Source organism: Eptatretus burgeri, chromosome 3, assembly GCF_056783735.1.
Source record: "Eptatretus burgeri isolate ZD-2024b chromosome 3, Ebu_testis_v1, whole genome shotgun sequence".
NCBI classification, from domain to species: Eukaryota; Metazoa; Chordata; class Myxini; order Myxiniformes; family Myxinidae; genus Eptatretus; species Eptatretus burgeri.
The window spans coordinates 7,915,175-7,930,224 of NC_140963.1; the positions used below are offsets into that span (position 1 = coordinate 7,915,175).

General features: G+C 44.3%; 1 protein-coding gene across 1 annotated transcript in view; it reads left to right on the top strand.

The window, feature by feature from the left end:
• Window positions 1-15,050, top strand: part of LOC147029362 (B-cadherin-like) — a 56,623-nt gene that overhangs the window by 32,671 nt on the left and 8,902 nt on the right. The window contains exons 8-13 of the mRNA XM_085872366.1: window positions 848-982; window positions 8,137-8,322; window positions 8,506-8,771; window positions 11,501-11,643; window positions 12,298-12,522; window positions 12,898-13,155. Of these exons, the coding sequence (XP_085728492.1) occupies window positions 848-982; window positions 8,137-8,322; window positions 8,506-8,771; window positions 11,501-11,643; window positions 12,298-12,522; window positions 12,898-13,155 (1,213 nt within the window). The remainder of the gene's footprint in view (window positions 1-847; window positions 983-8,136; window positions 8,323-8,505; window positions 8,772-11,500; window positions 11,644-12,297; window positions 12,523-12,897; window positions 13,156-15,050) is intronic.

Consider the following 15,050-nt stretch of genomic DNA (forward strand, 5'->3'; position numbering starts at 1 on the left):
AATGCTCTATGCTCAGCTGTTCAGTATTTTGTGCAAATTGCCTTGTCAACTAAACAGCATCTCGGTGAGGTCATTCTCTCAGGAAAACGTGACAGATTACTACATTTGGTCCCACTCCTCAGCAAATGCTTTTCTATGACCAGTGGTTGTTATCCCCACGATTTAAAAAAATGGAGGGGTGGAGGGGGGGCGGTATTGTATTCGGTTACATCTGTCTGTCTGTCTGTCTGTCTGTCTGTCACGCTATCTCCTCCAAAACAATTGTGCACAAATTCACCAAACTTGGTAGTTATGATCACCATATGGCAAGAAGGTGCGAGAGCAGTATCATTTTTGGCCCTGCCCCCTGGGGTCCTGGGGCGGGTTCATAATGTCAAATTCCAAAAAATGTAATTACCGGCACATTTTAAAACATTTTAAAAATGAAACTTGGTATGTGCAATCAACAATGGGGGGTGCATAAATATGTAACTTTTTGAGGGGGGGGATTTGACCCCCAGTTCATGCTCCAAAGGGTGGATACTGAGTTACAGGCGTCAAGAAAAGGGTTTTTTTCAACTCGAAATGTGATATTGGGTAATTGCTGCTGGGACTTTTTTTCCATATTTCAACTTTGCTCTACGTGGGAAGCGTGGGCATTTTCGATGGCGCGCCATCGACTTCGCTCCAGTTTTACTTATTGTTGTGCTATTGTTTGATTGGCAAAAGTTTTCAGCAGCAGAAGCAAAAACTTGCATTACTAATGCTTTTACTCCTTCATGAGAATTACTTTTGTGCAACTAATCTCACCCTCCTCCCTCCTCTCCACCTCCTCACTCCCATATTTTACCCATCATCTTGCTGGTAGAAAATCGGTGAGTATTCTGTGATAGTGGTTGCAACAGACAGCGCTGGAGCCAAGTTTGGGCACAGCAGCACGGCAACGTTCGGCCTATCACTGTTGGACATCAACGACAATGCTCCAACCTTCACCAGCAGCAGTGTAAGTGCCAGGGAAAGGATAAGAAAGGAGACTCCTGGATGTGGGTGATTTTGGGGATACATAGTGTAGAAGGTACCATAGATAAATAATTAATGGAAGAGGTCAGGGGGTAATTAGTACGTGAGAGCTGGACAGCCAATTTTGGCCCATTGGTGCCATCGGAGGGCACCAAGCTTTTGGTATTTTCTGACAGGTGTGTGTGTGTGTGTGTGTGTGTGTGTGTGTGTGTGTGTGTGTGTGTGTGTGTGTGTGTGTGTGTGTGTGTGTGTGTGTGTGTGTGTGTGTGTGTGTGTGTGTGTGTGTGTGTGTAGAAACAGCATGATGGACTTTTCAAAGAGGTAGCTTTAATGATTTAGTCAAGTTCAAGATGACCACCATGTAATTTGAACTGCCGTATCTCATTCATTTTTTTTTGGCGGATTTTGCCTTAAACAAATCTCATTTAACTCAGAAAAGTAATTGTAATCTCTTTTATTTATTAACTTTTTGAAAATCGTCCTTGTTTTTGAGATAATTTGAAATATTAATTTTTTTTGGGGGGGGGGATTTTTGAATACGTATATCATTATTTTTTTCGAAAATGTCGATATGTTTGTTGAAATAAATTTTATGCCATAAAAAGTGAGTGCAATGGTTTTCAAATTCTATTGACAGGTAAATAAAGTTTAAAAAAGCCCAAATCTGATATTAATAATGTCTTTAATAGGGCTCCAAAATCTCCAAAATTTGCTGCCCGGCTCATGTACTTAAGTTTTCGTTCACGAATACAGTTATACTTCAATACGTTGAAATGAATATTATAGAGTGTAGCTCCTCCTTACCTTTTGAGTTTGTGTCAAAATCATTCACCCAGAGAACTGTCATCTTCATCTGAACTTTCATCATTGTGTCTGTAGTCATGTAATGAAACATCATCATCATCTTCGTCATCATGTCCCATGTTTTCACGTGTCTGCCGGAAGCAGGCATCTGTGCATTTTATCCTGTTGACAGTAAATTCACAGGATGGCATCAAACAGCTCAGCTTTATACGTTTACAAGAACAAATTCAATACAGCCTCAGGGGCAGGTGGACCTGACATCCAGTTGATCTTCAGATATCTCTGACTATCCAACAACCAACCAACAATTGCAATCAAGGGGACTGGGTATGGCTGGCTGAACTTCTTGTGAGTGGTACCAATTGGCTGCTTGGTGGTTGGCTGTAATATTATGCAGACGGAGACTGTCTCGACATGGCAGTAACTGCCCTGAATCTATGTTGGTGTTATTTGATCTGAACAGCTGAAAGCGCATCTCACTCACCTCACAGATATCTGATGGAGTAACATACAAATGACATGTGAACTCCAGGCAGATGAACAGTTCATCAGATAGCACCCAGTGTTTTCTAAGCTCAGTGAATGCCTCTTGGTACTTGACATTACACCGCAACAGCTTCAAACCAAGAAGCTTACCCTGACCAGCAAATGCAATTGATCCTTTCACATCCGGTATTTGCATGTATTCCGGGCAGAGCTTTGCCCACATCTTGGCCCACAGCTGTTGCTATGTTACAGATATTAATATATCTCACTCTGGTTCGAGATTCAAATTATATATATATATATATATATATATATATATATATATATATATATATATATATATATATATATATATATATATATATATTGTCGCGGATTCGCGCCCGCCGGCGTGCTGACGGCCACGTAACTCGAATCGCGGCACGTCGCCCACCGGACGGACAATCCAGTCGTGACCCTCTCGGACTAACGCCGGGAACCAGTCACGGGTGGACCTTTCGGTCTCACCGCGATCGAGCCAATCGGCCCCCGCGTGGGATAGGGTTGCTCGCCAAATTCGACCTACCTAAGTACCCACACGGAGGGTAGACCGGGCGATCGCACCTCGCCGCAGGTCGACTTCGGACACGGGCCACTTAAGCGACCCGTTCCGTACTATCGGGATAACCGAGCGGTGTTATCGTCGGCCTCGACGGTTCGATTAATTATCGGGCGTATTCAGCCCACTACCAACCCTTTACGTGAAGCAAGATGAGGATTCAATGAGAGAAATGACGAAGCGAAGCGGGAAACAGTTCAACATAAAGCACATTTATTCGCGATGAACGGAAAGCACACATATACAATTCCACCAAAAGCACATAGAAAAGAAGACAAAAAGCAAATGCGACAATGCAGATCGAATACCGACTACGCGAGCACACGGCAACACTAATACAATTTTACTTCACAGACGGCGCCGACAACACACATTCCCAAAGCAAAAGAAAAGAGAACCACCCTCCAGGATGAGGGGGTAGGCGGGCCTGGGGCCGAGACCGTGTCGGGCCTACCCGTCTGGTGATGAGACGCGGAGCGGCGGTGGTGCCTCAACTCCGCGGGCCTCGCGGACAGTGTCTGGTAGGGGGTGGGAAGGGGGCCCCCTTGGTCGCACTATCTCAGCGCGGGGGGAAACAGGAGGGGGTTGCTGATGCTCAGGGAAAGGAGGATTTTTACTCTGTCTCGGGTCCCGCGACGAGCGTCTCCACCTCGACCAGGTCGCGCCGTCGGCCTCCCTGGTGTGCAGCTCCCGGCACCGACGCGAGCACCTCCTCGTCTGCCTTCGCCGCCGCCGCCTCTCCACAGCTCCGTCCTCTTCGCTCCGACTCCAACTCCGAACTCTTCCTCCTGCGAACTCCCCTGCGAACTCTTCCTCCTGCGAACTCTCTGCACTCAACTTCCAACGCACACCACGACGACTACGACGACGACTTTTTCTGACGAACGCAGCCGCTTATATAAGCCCCGTGGCTTCGCCTTTGACCCCCTGCCTTCGACCTTTCACCTCGCTCCCCATTGGCCCGAGAAAAAGTGGGCGTGAATGCATTTTGATCCATGAATTTGCATATAGCGACCGCCCTCCAACGCCCTGGAGGCGGGGCCAAATCGCCCCTCGCTCACCGATTGGACGGAACAAAAGTGGGCGTGAGTCGTTTTTGATCCGTTTTTGGAGCGGAAAGTCCGTGGTTTTGTACACGCTGTTCGGCGCGCGCCCTGCACGAGTCCAATACCGGTACCCACAAGCGGCGCAAGAACGGTGGCGATGCGACGGTTGCGAGGTGTGACGGTAAAGGTCGTGGCTGTTGTGGTGAAGCGGCATTGTGGTGGGTGGTTGATGTTGTGATGACTGTTGAGTCGTGGTTGGCGGTGGCAACAATGGCGGTTGGTCCAAAATAAAGATAGTAAAAGAAAAACGGCTATCCTGAAGAGTCGCAGCACGCATAAATGACATGTATTCCCACTAGACCATGGGTTTGGGCCTAACTACACATATACTTACCGAGATATCTCACCTAAGGGACCTGAATGGTGGTTTGCGAAATTTGGTAACCACAACACTACCCCCTCCCCTTTTTACAGACTCGTCCCGAGTCGTCAAATTTTCGTGTGCCATCATGTGTAGTTTTCCCCTAGTACATTTTACCTACGGATCCCTGAGTGCGACATTCATGGTATTCGTGTCCCCAAAATAAATAACCTGAGGGCTGCGTAACTACCTAAACAAACTCACTCACACGGACGACTTAAATAAAATTGCCGGCGCTAGGACAGACATGCCGGGGGCGCACTCATATTTACAGTACATCTTAACCTTAACTTACAAATTTTACACTAAACCATGGCCCAGGATCAATGAACTCTGCAAAAGAAAAGCAGTTAGCAGGGAGCCAGGCTGCTCGCATGCAGTCTCTGGCTCAAACAATGCAGGTGACAGGGAACGTGGCTGGCTGTTCACACGCAGTCCAAGGCCTTCCCTTTTGAACTGAACGCAGTGAACCACAACGGTGCATGGGCTGCACAACCGTTGTCTCCGTGCCAGCTCAAGTGGCACACGCAATGAACACAACGAATGGATGGATGAATGGATGGATGAATGGATGGATGAATGGTTTGAACTGAACGCAAACACGGTGCACGGGCCGCCACTACAGGCCCGTGTTGTAGCTGCCAACAGGGCAGTTCTTGCAGCTTGCAAACTGTTGCTTTGATCCTGGCGCACATGGCAATGAACAAGGGGGGCAAAGCAAAATTTGAACGGGGCTGGTGAACAGGGGCAGTGGGCATGGCATGGCAAAGGCAGCAGGCAAACACAGCCCGCAGAAGAACTGGCCGGCACAGGCCTTGAAGAAAAACAGCCAGCAGATGAAGTGGCCGGCACAGGCCTTGCAGCACAGCAGCTGCAGATGAAGTTGGCCAGCCTTTGCCGTTCCGTGGAGGTTGGTGGAGGGAGTGCGGTGGTGCTGGCCACTTGGAAGGCGGGCTCGGACCTACCTACCTGTCTCCCTCCCACCTATCGCCTTTGCCTGTTACTGTACATACCCACTCCCTTAATTTGTAAAACCCAATTTAGCCCCAACTTATTTTTTTATTTTCACTTCCCCTCTATAAATCGTCCCCTAACCCCCTTTACTGTCCTTGTTCGGCTAACCTATCCTGTCACCTAGCCTACTCCCAACCCCTACGTTCCCTTCCCGGAGGGGAACAAGGGAGAGCTAGCGTCCTGTGTCGAGGCCCAACGAAGCCTCAGGATGGCCTCCCCAGAGTTCGGCGATCTAACCCAAAGTGGGTCCAGCGGCCCACAACGAGAGCGAGGGGATGGATGGTGTGGAGGGGTACACTTCCTATCTACCCTAACCATTTAACTGTTAAACTACCCCGGGGCTTTCAACAAGCGCCTCTCGCTTAAACTATTGGTTCTATAAACCCAGATTCCCGTCGCCTGTGTTGGTGTCCTCACAATTTCGGGCCTCGCCCCCCAATTTTCTCTCCGTGCCCTCACACGGTCTCATGGCTGGGACACGTGGCTCCCTTTGGCAGGCACGACCCTCTGCCGATTCTCCCGCTATGGCACCCCCGGGCACTACACTGCCTCCGAGCCTACCAGCTCCCTAACACCGGGGAGTGCCCCCCATGGCACCTCCCCTGAAACGCACACGTGGCAGGCTGGCTTCCCAGGCCCCTTTCCGAGGGTCACCCTTGCCCACAACACTGCCCACGCGGCTAATGGCGCCCCGGGCCCCCGCTGGATACTGGATACCTTCCTCAGAGCCTCTTAAAAATATCTCAACATCTTCGATGGACAACTGTTGATAGACATCAAACACCGCATCAACCTGAACACTTCCCTCAAACGCTTGTACTTTTGAGAAGAGTTGGTCTGACAGTTCCTTGAAGGTTATTCATCTTCTGTATCAGACCCATCGCACCACCAACGATAGAAGCAGATGGACGAGGAATGTCGTCAGCAGGAGACGCATTGGTCTCGAGCTTTCTGGCAAGTGCTGCTTTGTTGGTCTTCCTCAGAGCAGCTAAATCATTAGTTAATGCCCATGGAACTGGTCCGAAGGGATGCTCCAGCACAACTTTCATATCTAACTTCCTCCTGGAGGTAACGAGCAGAATATGACCAAACAGCTTATAGTCCCTCTTCAAAACTATGTCCCTCGATCTGTGAAATGTGCACTCTTTAATATTGTCTTTCAGTTGTATGTTTAGTCACAACTTTGTGCGTGGATAAGTTGTCGGGGTAGAGCACAAGTTTCCCATTCTTCCCGCAGACAAAATGAAGCGCCTGCTTGAACTTTACCTCTAGTTTCCGACGTGGATGCTTCTTGGTTTGAGATTTTACTTGATCACTCGTGTCGTCGACTGTGGTTAATAACTCTATCAGCTTATCTGTCAATTGAGTCATTTATTTGTATTGCCTTGGGACGTACGAAGAGAGTTTTCCTGATATGCTCGAACAATAGGCGATGAGCGTGCTGTTTGGCTTCTTGGTATGCTACGTATTCATCATCTGGTTCAGGTGTTGTGGATGTTACTGACTATTCTCTTGTGTCGTTCCTATCGCAAGACTTATGGTACTGTGCCTCTGCAGCGGGTAGTTCTCCTGATGTGATTGCCAGTATGCTTTCATCCAGTTTCACCAAGGCTGCTTGATGTATCCTCTCATCCGACCAGAATTCTTGGGACCGACACAGTGGCTCCTTTGATTCGGATCTTTTGGCGTACTTATCCTTGTTTCAGGAAATGCATATCTGTTGTCATACATGCGATGAACTTGGTGCAGGTTCTCTGGTGGACTTGGGTTTTGTGCTTGTAGGTTATAGTTGTTCGGCTCTTGATCACCTTTGAAGAGTTTTATTGTGAGTAAATGTTGTATGACAGTTCCTATGATAATACAGTTTGTAGTCATATTATTGTTGTTTTAGATCTCGAATGGTATGGAAGTTATGGATGCTGGCTGCTTTCTGCGAGGTTTGCAGTGACTTCGTCCATCGGTTTGGTCAATTCAGAGATATATGCGAATGCAAATAACTTATGATATGTGGTCGCTTCTCTTTCTCCTCTCTGCGAGGGGGTCTTTGGTTTTTCTCTGGTGTACTTGGATCCATATTCATGTGCAGCTGCTCATCCTGCAAATATAAAACATCATAATTATAAATTTGGCATGAAGACATTTGCAGAATTAGAATTTTAATTTAAATTCATGGTCCATGAGGCGAGTGAGACATTGCTACCATGTGAGGGCACAATTTTTTTTTTTTTATAATAGCGTATTTTGTATCATTAATATCCGATTTTGGGTTTTAAAAGCTGTTACCTGCCAATATAATTTGAAAATTTTCAAGAATCGAAAAAATATTAATATTTCAAATTATCTCAAAAACAAGGACGATTATCTAAAAAAAAAAAAAAAAAAAAGGTCGTAACTAAAAGAGATTCTAAATTACTTTTCCCGAGTTCATTGAGATTTGTTTGAGGCAAATCTGCCAAAAAATAATGGGATACGGCAGTTCAAAAAATATTTCAAAATTACAAGGTGGCCATCTTTAATTCAACTGTACCTGGTTGAAACCACCTACATGAAAAGTCCATCATGCATTTTTTGACATCCCCTCGGGTGTACTATCAAAATATAATAGGTTCACATTGGTACCCTCAGATGGTACCAATATCTCACTCGGCTTACGGACTAAAGTTGTCGTATTAACTTAAATGAGGGAAGTCCATGAGATATGATTTAGAAACGATGAATGATACTCAAGAAAGACTTTATTTTTACTATTCATGTTATTCCACCTTCAGTTCTCCGGAAGTGTGATGGAGAATCGACAGAATGTGACCGCAATGAGGATCTCTGTGCAAGATTTAGATAAAAGGCAGTCGGTCAATTGGCGCGCCGTCTATCGCATCATCGAAGGAAACGAGAATGGAAATTTTGCCATCCACACAGACCCAAAAACCAACGAAGGTGTTGTAACTGTCATTAAGGTAAGCAACGAGGACCAGGTTTCTTTCATAAATATCACTTGTCGATCCTCACCCATATTGTGTCGCCGAACTCTGTTTTAACACTATCATATCTCTCCAAAATTTAGTTCTAACCTTTGCCCTCTGCCTAGCTCTCACCTACATATAGGTATACGTATAACCTCTTTGTTTTATCATTTGCAGGCACTAGACTATGAAGCATCCAATGAAGTTCGTCTCTCCGTGGCTGTGGAAAATGAGGTTCCACTTATCAAAAGGCAAGGTTCTTCGAGTGGTGGTCGTGGCCAGGGCGGTTCCGCGATGATTGTAGTTCAAGTGGAGAATGAAATGGAGAATCCAGTTTTCTCACCTCCACGCCTGATCGTGAGCCAGACAGAGGGAATCGATGTAAACTCTGTTATAGCCACGTACACCGCAGATGCTAAAGAACCCAGCAACCAACCACTCAGGTGGGGTACTTTGTTATGATGTCATTTTCTTTGTTACGAGTGTTGCCGGGGCTCCGGTCTGTCCATCCGGAGCCTCAATGAGAAAATTCCTGGATGCATCTGGGCATGAAGCGAGTCAAATGATTTTTGGATCAGAGCCAAGTTGGAATTTTGGGAGAAAATAATACAGGATAGAATATGCTGATGGGAACCATTATTTATTTATATACATGCCTTCACAAACTATTTACACCCCTCCACTTTTTCCCCATTTTGTTGTGTTACTGTCTGAGTTTAAAATGCATTAAATAAAAAAAAATTCAAAAATTGTCACCGATCTCCACAAAATACCCCATAATGACAAAGAGAAAACATGTTTTCAGAATTTTTTTACAAATTATTTAAAAACGAAAAGATGAAATGTCTTACGTCAATAAGTATTCAACCCCCTGAATAAACACGTTGTAGAAGCGCCTTTGGCAGTGATTGCAGCTTCGAGTCTTCTTGGGAATGTCTGTATCAGCTTTGCACATCGTTACCCTCATAACAAAAGTGCCTAAGCTTCATCAACGAATAAAATGACTTAGGCACTTTTGTCATGAGGGTGACAACATGTGGATTTGGGGATTTTCTCCCATTCTTCCTTGCAGATTGGCTCAAGCTCTGTCAATTTGGATGGGGAGCGTTGATGAACAGCAATCTTCAGGTCTTTCCACAGATTCTCAATGGGATTCAAGTGTGGGCTTTGGCTGGACCACTCACGGACTTTCACGTTCTTTTTGTGAAGCCATTCCAGTGATTTTTTTTGGCTGTATGCTTGGGGTCATTGTCCTGTTGGAACGTAAATCTTCACTGCAGTCGAAGGTCTTTTGCACTCTGAAGCAGGTTCTGCTCAAGGATTTGCCTGTATTTGGCTCCATTCATTGTTCCCCCTATCCTTACAAGTCTCCCAGTCTCCACTGCTAAAAAGCATCACCCTTGCATGATGCTGCCACTTCCATGCTTCCCGGTAAGGATGACGTTAGATGGGTGATAAGCTGTGCTCGGTTTCTGCCAGACGTAGCGCTTTCCATTCAGGCCAAAGAGTTCAATGTTCATCTCATCAGACCACAGAATCTTTTGCATCATCTTCTCAGAATCTTTGACGGCTCTTTTTGCAAACTCCAAGCGTGCTGTCATGTGTCTTTTTCTCAGGAGTGGCTTCCGTCTGGCCACTCTTCCATAAAGCCTAGATTTGTGAAGTGTTGCAGAGACTGCTGTCCTTCTAGCAGGTTCTAGCATCTCAGCCAAAGAACTCTGTAGTTCTGTCAAACTGGTCATTGGGGTCTTGGTCACCTTCCTGACCAAGGTCCTTCTTGCCCGGTTACTCAGTTTGGTTGGATGGCCAGCTCTAATAAGAGTCTGGGTTGTTCCATATTCTTTCCATTTCCTAATCATGGAGCTCACTGTGCTCTTGAGAACTTTCAACCCTCTAGAAATTGTTTTACACCCTTCCCCAGATCTATGCCTCCTCAAAATTCTATCTCGGAGTTCTACGGACAGTTCCTTGGACTTCATGGTTGAGTTTCTGCTCTGACATGCACTGTCAACTGTGGGACGTTATATGGAAAGGTGTGTTTCTTTCCAAATCGTGTCCAATCAATTGAATTGGCCACAGCTGGACTCCATTCAAGTTTTAGAGACATCTCGAGAATGATCAAAGGAAATTGGATGCACCTGAGCTCAATTTGGAATGTCATAGCAAAGGGGTTGAATAATTATTGATTTACAAAGAGATTGAATACAAACAACATCCTAATTGGACAAATGAACTTTTTTTTTTAGTAGTCAGAACTGCTGCTGAGGTCAATTCCGCAGTTGAAATTTTGCAAATTCAGCTCAGGTTAAGAGATACAAGAGTTGATCGCATGTGCGGAAATAAAATAAAGCCACAAGCACTAGTGTCTCCAGGGCGTTCATAAGCATTGCGATGTATCCTGTGATTCATAGGTATGAAGATCAGGCATTTGATGATATGAGTGAGGAAAGTGAAAAATATAATTTGAGCACTTTATAGCGAAGAAATTGTTGCAGCCTGTTCCAAGTCAAGGCATTGTTGAGCACACCAAAAAAAAAAAATAGCGAATTAAGATTCCAGCGAGGGAGAGTGGGCCGACCCAAGGTTTACCAAGGTTGAAGCCTTGATAATGGATAATTAAATAAGGCTGTAAATTATCTTCAAAAGGTGTGTTTAAATTTACCCAAACGCCCAGTTTTCATTCACGCACTCCCTTGGAGCTCCCTTCTTATGCATGCAAAGTTTGGGGCCACTAGGTTTCATGGTTTTTGAGTTATGGAAGACACACACACACACACACACACACACACACACACACACACACACACACACACACACACACACACACACACACACACACACACACTCTGACATATTTATTTGTATATATATGATAATCATATTAGTAGGCAATTGACAAAACAACACAATAGATGGGATCTAAACCTGGGATCCTCTGCAGGCACTGCACCATGTTGTCAGCTTATGTATAAATTTGACCCAGTCAGTGCTCAGATAGGAATGTCATCCAGGCCAGCTTGAAGCTGAATCCCATTATAATGCTGTTGGTTTTTCGACTATCCACTTCCTGTCATCTTGTGCATCAATGAAAATCGACCTCAGTATCAAACCCAAACATTTCTTTCAATGTTTTGCCCTTTCCTTCGAACTAAAACTCAGCTTCCTTGTGCAGATACCGTTTGGATTATGACCCTGCTGGGTGGCTGCGCATTGACGAGACGAATGGGATAATTTATGTAAAAAAATCATTTGATCGTGAGAACAGCAACGTGGTGGATGGAAAGTACACGGCTACAGTGCTATCTGTTGGCAATGGTGAGTGACTGGTATAAATGATGATGATGATGATATATATATATATATATATATATATATATATATATATATATATATATATATATATATATATATATATATATATATATATATATATATATAAATATATATATTGTAGCATGAATGGAAAGTTGTTTAGCATGTAAGAGTCAAAGACATATTTGTTCTTGTTGATGTCAGTGATGTGGTGCCAGTTATAAGCTCTGCTATCCTCAAGCATGGTGCCACTTGGAAATGATGTGAAGATAGCTGGTGACGTGATTCCACCCATTAAGCAATTTATTTTATGTGTGAGCAAAGTTTATTTGGCCTTGGCAATAGGGCAAAGGCCTATAACTCCAGCCTGAACACTTTCCAATTCTTAGCTTGGACATTTTTTTTCTCACCTATTGTTGAAAAAAGATACTTTGTTAACAATTAACAATTTATTAATTATTCTTCTCCAACTTAATCAGGCACCTAAGGAAAGAAAAAACAGGGGAGGTTAAGGGTTAAAACCAAGGAGAAAAATATAACCAATTATATATCTGCGGTTCAACAGCCTTCGACTTGAAGCGAGACCCTTTTGAAGGAGTTTATTGGACTGTTATGTCAAATTAAATTAATTATTATACATGCTTCTCCCTTTAACAGGTGACCCAGCAATGACTGGGACTGGTACCTTGGAGATTAACCTCATTGATATTAATGATCATCCACCTGACTTTATCCCATCTCAACGGTTCATCTGCCTCAACTCTGCCAATGGAACTGTCATAAAGGCAGAGGATAAAGACAGTGACCTCAATGCAGGACCTTTCACATTTTCCCTGCCAAGTTATCCCACTTCAAAAGACTGGACTCTACAAACAATTAGTCGTAAGTTGTCCTTGCCCTTTTTGTTGCTTAGCATGGAAGCGTCAAAGATTGTCGTTATTGTTATTCTTTATTGTGACCACATTTTGACATTTGTGTTTTTTAAATGCAAAGGAACTGTCATGATGGATAGAATGTTTTGGGAGAGATTTTTTTTTGGTTTTGTTTTACTCACAAGTGTGCATTGCCACCAATGAAAAGTTTGATTAATTTTTTTGTCATCTGTTATTCACCAATCCTTCATCTGCCTGTCACATGCTGCATCCATCTAATTCGTGCATGCACAGTATTTACTACTCTTATTTCTTGCAGAATGCTTAACCCATCTCTATTTGCATCCGTCCATCCAATTTGTTTCCCATTATCTGCCTTTCATAGGTGATGCAGCCTTCCTGGCCTACACGAAGGGTAAAGCTCCAGAAGGAGTTCACTTTGTGCCGGTTAGCGTAAAAGATCGTGGGGGAAAGACGACCACCAAGACCCTGAATGTGACTGTTTGCAAATGTGATGATCATTTCAATAAGTGCATAGAGCCAATAGTCATTGGGCCACAAATAAAAACCGCTGGTGCCATGGGACTAAGTGGTGGAGCACTTGCCGCTATCCTGCTGTCACTGCTACTGTTGCCCCTTCTCGGTATGCAAGCTCCTCTTCAAATTCAGTAAATAATATTAAAGTGTGATCTAATGTATTTTGTTTTTGTTTATGCCTGCAATAATAACAAAATGTCTGTGTTTATAAAGTAAAGAGTGTATAACTACTGTACGATCAATTTTCTGAACTCGGTAATTAAATTTATTTTTTTGTACTCAAATTTGAGGCTCGAGGAATAGTCAGGCAGCTAAGCTAAATGATGTGGACATTCCGGACAAATGCACCAACCCATTGCCTAAGCTTTCAATTTTTAGCAGGAACCACTTCCTCAAAATACAGCATGGCGGCCATCTTGGATTTCCGCCATGTGAAAACCTTTCAGTACCAATATCTCGGCTTCCAAGCCACTTAGGCTCTCAATCTTGGGGTCTAAACATACATTTTCTGGGGCAAGGAACGCAATTATACCATTCAGAATATCACCAAATGGGTTTTTATAACAGGAACAAAATGTAGATTCGAAGTGTTGTGAAAAACAAGCTGCAATCATAGAAACAATGTCTATTCTGAGGAAATGTGGCTTGCCAGTTTCTTGCATTAATATCATTCTGTTCTCGATTAGTCTTTGACAATGACGAGACAAAGTACGAACTGTGCAAGGGAATCCAGGATTGAGGAATTCTGTAGCCCAATGCCCCAATACACCACATCTATTCCGTGCTTGATCACCACATCTATTATATAGAAGAGGGGCAAGAGCTTTGTAAGAGTGGAATGCAGGTCTGATGATGGACCTTGTGCAGAAACATGGAACGCTGACCAGGACACAGTGTCACCCTTTTCCACTTCGTCTTTCTCCAGATTTGACTAGCATGCTCCAGCCAGACGTTCTCCTTTGGTTGTGAGCCTGCAAGTTGCCCATCTTTTGGTGCTGAAGCATTTGATAGCTGAGGGACTGACACTTGCTGTCTTCAGAGCCACCGCGAGCACAGTGGTGAAGCTGTCTGACAAGTCGTAATTCTTCTTGATATCAGGTGAAGGCAACCTCATGTCATCCTGCTTGTCTCCCAAGTTAGACATAGTGGGAAACTGAAACAGGCTGATGCCTGTACCATGAAATGAGCCCTTCACAGTCGTACTTGAAAGATTGTGATCCAAGTTGTCAAGCGCACCAACAGTGAACAGCCCACAGTGAAGTTGAGCAGGAACCACAACCCCTTTGTTCTGAAAGTTCTCATGGACAGCAGTTGCGAGGTGGTTCTCAAGTTGAAGAACTCTGTCATAGCTTACACTGAGACCCAAGTCGTAAAGCTGTGTCATCAACATTTTAGACCGGGTCTCTGTGTGAATCTTCATTCCAATATACAGAGGCAATGGTCGTTCCCTTTCGAGGGAATAACGAGACTTGGCAGAAGTCTGGATGTTGTTTCTTGAAGTTGAAGAGAATGGGCTGAGAGATTGTGAGGTTTGTCTGTGGGTCTGTTGAATCTTGATTTTTCAAGTCAGCACCATTCAACAGCATAAATACACCAGCGTTTTAAGAGCAGTGGGCACCGACCCATGTTGACACCCAGAGGGAAATGTGGCATCGAAGTGGAATCCTCTTGAGTTGTATATCTCTTTGCATACAATCTTGGAGGCTTTAGCAAGCAGTTGTGCATCACCTTCATAGTTTTTTTAGTTAGCCTGGTGTCCCATAGACGGTTTTCATACAGCTGATGCAGGACTGAAAATTTGAAGTGGAAGGTTCCATCTTCCAAACAGTTTTCTACATGGGCGAAGAGCATTACGAGTGCTCTGGCTTTCATATTCTTCTGTTCAGAAAAATTAAGAGGATTTTTATTTTATATATATTTATTCATTCATTCATTCGCAGCCTATGGCTGCTGGGCTGCATCATTTTCTGAGGAGAGGGGGTGCGGCTGTGCCACTGATGT